This window comes from Arachis duranensis, chromosome 6, assembly GCF_000817695.3.
Source record: "Arachis duranensis cultivar V14167 chromosome 6, aradu.V14167.gnm2.J7QH, whole genome shotgun sequence".
In the NCBI taxonomy this organism is placed as follows: domain Eukaryota; kingdom Viridiplantae; phylum Streptophyta; class Magnoliopsida; order Fabales; family Fabaceae; genus Arachis; species Arachis duranensis.
The window spans coordinates 40,085,593-40,093,160 of NC_029777.3; the positions used below are offsets into that span (position 1 = coordinate 40,085,593).

The window sequence follows — 7,568 nt, forward strand, 5'->3', positions numbered from 1 at the left end:
ACAAACTCATAGTAAAGTCCAGAAATGTGAATTTATCATAAAAACTAGTGAAAACATCCCTAAAAGTAGCTCAAACTTACTAAAAACTATATAAAAACAATGCCAAAAAGCGTATAAATTATCCGCTCATCAGTTATAAATTATGGTTTTTTGTCCTGCGTTATTGTGCTAAGTTGAAGTCACGATTAGGATAGAAAAATGAATATTTTCTTGGATTAGTACCTGAGATGTGTTTATTTACAGATTATTGACTGAAGATCCTAACCAAAGACTTGGAGCTAGAGGTGCATCAGAGGTGATTTAATTTCTTATTAGCATACAGATATAGTAAGAAATTAACACAAGAAGGTGTGCGATTCTCAGAATTGTTTTAGAATTATATAAACATTCTGCGAATCGCACACCTTCTTGTGAAAGTGAAAGTACTATTAGACTATTAGTACTACATACTAACCTAGTGTTCCTCTCAAGAGGCTTCACAAGCTGAGTTGGTGCATCATAGTCTGGGATGTTAAGCCAAAGTCCATGAGAAACAGCAGTAGGAACTCCTTCTCGAAGACTGAAAGGGTAGCCTCGAACGAAATCTGCACCTTCTCTGTAAGGCTCATACAGAGTGTTGAAGAAGTAAGGTGTTGATGGACACAGAAGGTTCTGTATATGCTGTGCAAGTGCATTAATCTTTGCTCCACTTGGATCAGTTGCAACCTTAGGATACCAAAGATTGATGAATACACATAAAACAAAACCAATGTGAACACTGAACAGCAGATGTTTCAATCTTAAATTATGTTACTGTTACTGGTTAAGGAGATAGAGCAGTGAAAGTGTGAAACACATAAAAGACAAGGATAACAATAATATAAGAATAACATTGTAGACAAATTAAACTTGTCATTACACAACCAATGTCAGAGTTTCAAATCACATGTTATATAGGAACAAAACAGCATACTGTTTCTAACAGCCTGTAAAATCCATAACAAGATATAATAATATTCTAACAAGATCTACAATTCACAAAGTTTAGAAGATATCTTCTAATTAGTTAGTATTACACAAACCATATAGTTCCATACTCTCATCCTATAATGTTAGACAGTTCAGTTAAATATATCAAATTATGCAACGATTCTGTCTTTGATGATGAAGTAGTACTTACAAAGCAATCATCATCAATGGTGTAGATATACTTCTTCTTGGAGACCATGTAACCGAAGCAACGACAAGCAGAATCCTTGAAGGAGATGCAAGAAGCCTTGGGACCCAAGATTCTGTTAATGTCATTGCGGTTATAGAGCTCATAGTCGAATCCATCAGGTACCTTAATGGTCTTTGAAGGGTCACCATCTTGAACGATGATGAGATGGTATGGCTGGAAGAACGGCCTCCACATCTCGAGGAAGTCGAGGTTCCTTATGGTTGGAATCACTATGTCAAGTTCATCCTTCAATAACACTCTTGCACTTGTCATTATATTATTCACAATTTTCAAAGAGAAGAGAGATGAATGAAGAAGCTTGAAGATCAGAATGTGTGTGTGTCTATATATATATAGAGAGAGAGAGAGAGAGAAAGAAAATAGTATACAAAAAAAAAAACGAGACCTAAGGCTACACTTATATACAGTAGCTATAGTATATAAAAAAAGAGGGACCTAAGGCTACGCTTATAAAAAGTAGCTATGATATACAATGTGGCTATGCTTTACAAGTGATGCAGTAGTGTAGAAAAGCGTAGCCTATTCTGAAAAAATAAAAGCTGAAAAACGTAGCCTTTGGTCCTAGATAGCATCACTTGAAAAGCGTAGCCTATTCTCAAAGGCCAAAAGCGTAGCCCTTGGTGCAGAAAAGCGTAGCCTTTGAGAATAGGCAACGGCCGAATAGGAATCACTCCAAAAAGCGTAGCCGTAGCCCAAAAAGCGTAGCTGTAGCCTAAGGCATCATTTTTTTTTTCACTTTTGGCTACACTTTTCAAGTGTACCTGAATGGGTGTTTTTCTTGTAGTGATAGGACTTCCAGTTTTCATACCTTGCCAAGAGATTTTCTAATTATTAATTTATTTTTCTTATTAATTAAATTATTTGCTCAAACCTTTTCAAAACCCCGAAATATACCTTTGCATAACCAATAATAAATCATACTTCCCTGCAATTCCTTGAGAAGATGACCCGAGGTTTAAATACTTCGGTTATCAATTCCAAAGGGGTTTGTTAATTGTGACAACCAAAACGTTTGTAAGAAAGGTTAATTGCTTGGTTTAGAAACTATACTTGCAACGAGAATTTATTATAACTTATAAACCATCAATCTTTAGTTCTTCAAAATGGCGCCGTTGCCAGGAAATTGTAAACGTGTGCCTTATTATTGGTTATTGTAAATATTATTCAAAAATTTTTTTTTTCAGATTTCAAAATCAAATTTTAGATTTCAAATCTTTTTTCAAAAAAAAAATCATATCTTTTTCAAAATCTTATCTTATCTTTTTTTTTCAAAAATCATATCTTTTCAAAATATTTTCTTATCTTTTTTTTTCATATCTTTTTCAAAATATTCTCTTTTTGTTAGTTTTTGTTTCTAATTTTCTCCTACTACTATGAACTCTCACCCCTTTGGCTATGAGTCTGGTTACAACTATGTTGCAGGAAGAGGAATCTATAACAAGAATATGCATCAAGGTCAAAGCAATCAAAGATGGATGGAGCCAAGAGGATCTAATCAACCCTTTAGGCAACAACACCTTCCAAGATATCATGGATGAAGACCACTCTGCAATGCATACCAGGATGATAGATATGGTGGACCCCCTTGTAGTTACCAACAAGCCCCATCATATGCCGATGAACCACCTCCTCAACATAGCTTTGAACCACCACACTCACAAGCCCCTTTCCACCATTCACCTCCAGATGACCCTAATCCTTATCCACCACACCAACCACCATATGAACCATACCCAGAACCACCACCTCAATATTCACCATCTCCATATCCTTATCAAAAAGAACCACCTCCATATTACGGACCTGTTTTCCAAAAAAATGAACCCTCCTATCCATCCCAAACCTCCATGGAGAGCACACTTGCCTCTATCACTAGTCTCACCTCTACTCTTCAAGCACTTATATCCTGTATGGACCAACCTTCTACCCCCAATATTTATCCCTCAAGCTCCAATGCACTTCCATCTCAACCACATAATGATCCACCCATCCCATTACCACCATCCATGGAAGAGCACCCACATCTATCAACCCAAGAGCGATATGATTCCAATGATACTATTGACATGGAACAAGAGAGAGGGGATCATCTTCATGAATCCATACTTCATAATGAGCTAGAGGAGGCACTAAAGATGAAGGTAGTAGAGACCTTTGCAGATGAAGGAGTAGTTAAAGGGAGTTATCATAGAAAAGAAGCCATCAAGGAGGAATACGATTTCATACTTAAACACTTGGATCAAGCGATAAATCGATTGCCTTTCCAACGTTCAGACATTCAAGGAAGCCCCATGGCATCATATGCAGGATCTAATGAAGAACGTAGCATGAAGGAGACACTAGAAACTGCAGTGGACAATAAGGAGCGTGACTTTGTACTTGAACAAGTGGAGGAAGCCGAAATTATTAAAGAAGAAGAAGCGGTTCAATACTTAGGAGATGCTGAACCTCCATGGGAAGGTCAAGTTATAGAGCCTCCTTCAAAGACGTTTGAAACTAATATTGAGGAAGGTGTACAACCTCCAAGGCATATCATGGTTGAAGACTTTGAAGGGGACAATCAAGAGATGGATTCAATCATTAATGAATTCTTATCTGCATTTGAATCCTCTCCCATTGGACTTGACATGGAGATTAAAGAAGAAGAAGCACCACCTCCCATGCCCTTGGTGAGCAATGAAGAAGAGATTGAACTGGAAGAAAGCTACCAAGAGGAAGAGGTTGATATTGAAGAATCTTGCAAAGAGGTGGTAATTGTCAAAGAAGAACAGAAAGGAGTGGAGCTTGCAAGTTCATTAGGAACCCCTCCCCCTAAGTTGCCATCATCCTTCACAATATTCAAGTGGGTAAAATTCATATCCCTTAGCTTTCTAATTCCACTTGAATACAGGCTACTGGAGACGGATGGTCAACTTAGAGCTCTTTGTGGCATTAAGAGTAAGAGGAAGATGGTCCGTGGTAAGAATTGTCCTGCAAGGTTCATTATGGTTGGAAGCTTTGAGTTTAACCGCAAAGGTTGGTGTAGAGCTCAACTGAGTGGGTCTAGGAAGTTGTTTGGCCGCTTTAGTGAGAATTCAGATTGCTTGCTACCCATATGAAATCATAATGATCAACAAGAAGATGGGTGCAAAAGCAAGGTTTGGGACCCCAGAATTCATTCTGGCAATCAACACTCTTGGGGCCTGGTCACTTGTTTTAACTTGCTTGAAGGCTTTTTGCGCCTGGTTTGGGATCCTGGAGGCTATTGGAATTTCAAATATTGGTGGAGATTTTTGGATGAATACAAGCACAAGGAACCATAATAGGGAGCTCACCAAATGTCCAACTTAAGGACTTTAACTAGAAGTGCTAGGTGGGAGACAACCAACCATGGTATGATCGTCCCTCTTCAGTTTTAATTTTAATTTGTTTTTTAGTTTTGATTGAACCTGGAATCATGCATAGCATTCATATTGAGCATTGCATTCTGCATACTGCATTATTATAAAAAAAAATTCGCACACGACGCGAGAGCGTCGCTGACGAGCCCGCGTCATTTATGCGTTGGGAAGAAAATAATATGAACAGAGAGTCACGCGAAAGTGCGGCTGGAGGCGTGCCTTTGGCACAAATTGGTCCACGCGACCACGTCACCCACGCGAATGCGTGCCTCAAAATCGACGTAAAAAGGGTGTATGGCCGAAAGTTGAGCTAGAATTGGGCTAGATTCGTGCTAGAAGCACAAACCCTGCCACGCGTATGCGTGCCCCATGCGTCCGCGCCGTTTTCAAATTTAGGCCATCCACATGATCACGTCAACCACGCGACCGCGTCACTCAAAGACTTAGCAATATCAATTTCAAACAGAGAGTTCCGCGACCGCGAGGCTGTCCTCGCGCTAATGGTACAAATAGATCCACGTGACTGCGTGGATGATGCGTTTGCGTCATTTCATAGAAGCGCTATCCGCGCAAACGCGTCACTCACGCGTCCGCGTCACAAGCGGCGCACAGCTTATCCAAATCAGCCAAATATCTTTTCTTTTTCCCCAAATCTAAATCTTTTCTTTCCTTCTTATTTCTTTCTTCCTCTTGTCTTACCTTCTTTTTCTTTTCCATTGGTGTTAAAATTCTCTTCTTCAACTATTGCATCTTTTCTTGAATTATTCTGGTGCTTCATAACTTGTTTTATATTAATTGGGGATTATTATTCATAAATCAATGCTACTTTTTATAATACTGATATTCCTTTTGCATTGATATGCACTTACACTATCTTCATTACCCACACTCTCTTCCCATTGTTGCAATTTTTATACTATTGATATGCCATTTGCTTCCACTATTTTCTCACTTTCATGTTGTAGCTACCATGTAAATGAGACCTTTATTATTTGGCATTAACACCCATATTTTATTTATGTTCTTATCTTTATTTTTGGGTTACTTTTCTTCTTTTCCTCTTCTTTCAGGATGGCCACCAAAGAAGGGAAAGGGAAAACTTCTATATGGGGCAACAAACAAGTCTACCGCACAATTTTTGGAGAAAAGCATCAGTTGGAGCAACCCGTCCACCTGCACATCTCAGCATGCACCGAGGACGGTGCAATCTTTAAGTGTGGGGAGGTCAACACCGATCCCCATGGGTTAGTTACTTTTTTTTTCAAACACCAATGTTAATTTGTTAATTGTTGCATTTGCATGTTTGTTTGATTTTATGCATTTAGTTACTACTTGGTTAAAGTAATATTTTCTATTTCAAGAAATTTTTTAGTATTTCACTAATTTAAATTGAAAAATTTGTGTTAAACTTGTTTGGAAGTTGTATTTAGAACATGATTTTTAAGCCAAAGAACACACAACCTGTGAGATTTGATCTTAATTACATGGTTACATTATTTAACCATAAATATTTTATTCTTGTGTGTTTTCTTCTCTATGATTGTAATCTATATTTTGTTCCATTCTATATATCCATTATTTAGTGTATTTACATGCTTGCATATGTGATGCGGCAGAAATTGGCAAATTAAAAATTATTAAAATATATACGTTGCAAGTATAGTTCTTAACTCGCCAGAAATCCACTTATCAATTTAGAAAGGTGTCACAGAAATTTAAAATTAAAATACTGGGAGTATGAATCCCATGTCGTCTCCCAACGAGTTGCAGAAAAGTGTGCTATTTTATTAATCAGATGTTTTCAAAAAGGTTTGAGTTGACTAAACAGGAAATAAAATTGGAGAATTTGAATAATGTAAATAAAAGCCTTGACTGGGAGTTGATTAGTTGGAAATCCCGCTGTTGTTGGATTACTCTATAGATTAATTGATAATTAAAGGTTATCCTGTTTAGTTATCTCTTACTAGGTAAGGGAAAGTCAAACAAGTTTGGATGCTATGCCCGTTCACAAGTTGCAACCCACTTAATTAAAAGGGATTGGTGTTAGTGACTGGAGTGGGAATTGAAGAAAGACATTGTAAATAAAAAATCAAAATAATCAATTAAAAATAAAAATAATCCTTGTATTAAATAATCCTAAAAATATTCCAATGGTAAAATTAAGCAAAGCAAAGGACATGGAAGAGTAAAACCAAGTAAAGAAAATGAACTAGAATGACGAAGTCTTGATGAGGTAATAACTCTTCTCAGTATCCCAATGCAAAAAGTGGTAGAAGATAAAATCCTAAGAACTATCAATGTCTCCAGAGAGAAAACCTAGAGGAGGAGTAAAAACTAGATCTAAAAACCAAAACTACGTAGAATGAATTGTTCTTCGGGTTTCTGCATGTTCTCTGGCTCTAGTCTGCTGTTCTGGGCCGAAAACTGGGTCAAAATAAGGTCCAATATGGCCCCCAGCGAATTCTGCAGATTATGCAGATCGCGCTCGTCACGCGATCGCGTCATCCATGCGGACGCGTCATTTGCGTTTTTCCCTGCCACGCATTCGCGTCGTCCATGCTTCCGTGTCACTTGTGTTTTTCCAATCCGCGCGGTCGCGTGAGCCATGCGGCTGAGTCACTGTGATTTCTCCTCTTTTGCGTGAACACGTGGGCCATGCGGTCGCGTCGCTTCTCGCTGGTTATCTCCTCAATTTCTTGTGTTTCTTCTATTTTTGCTAGCTTCCCTTCCATTCTCCAACTCATCCATGCCCTATAAAGCCTGAAACACTTAATACACAGATTACGGCATCGAATGGGATAAAGGAGAACTAAAATGCATAATTAAAAAGTCTCTAGGAAGCAGTTTTCAACCATGTAGTAATTTCAGGAAGGAAATATAAATGCATGCTAAATTAATGAATAAGTGGGTAAGGATCATGATAAAACCACATAATTAAACACAATATAAACCAAAAAATAGTGGTTTAT

At 37.9% G+C, this 7,568-nt stretch overlaps 1 protein-coding gene across 1 annotated transcript; it reads right to left on the bottom strand.

Moving 5' to 3' along the window:
* Positions 1-215: 215 nt before the first annotated feature.
* On the bottom strand, positions 216-1,503 carry LOC107493671 (probable UDP-arabinopyranose mutase 1). The gene is made up of 3 exons (XM_021125807.2): positions 1,160-1,503; positions 455-705; positions 216-222 (listed from the first exon to the last, which is right to left on the bottom strand). Exons 1-3 carry the CDS (start codon positions 1,469-1,471, stop codon positions 216-218), a joined length of 570 nt encoding a protein of 189 aa, XP_020981466.2. The 5' UTR covers positions 1,472-1,503.
* Between the last annotated feature and the right edge of the window lie 6,065 nt (positions 1,504-7,568).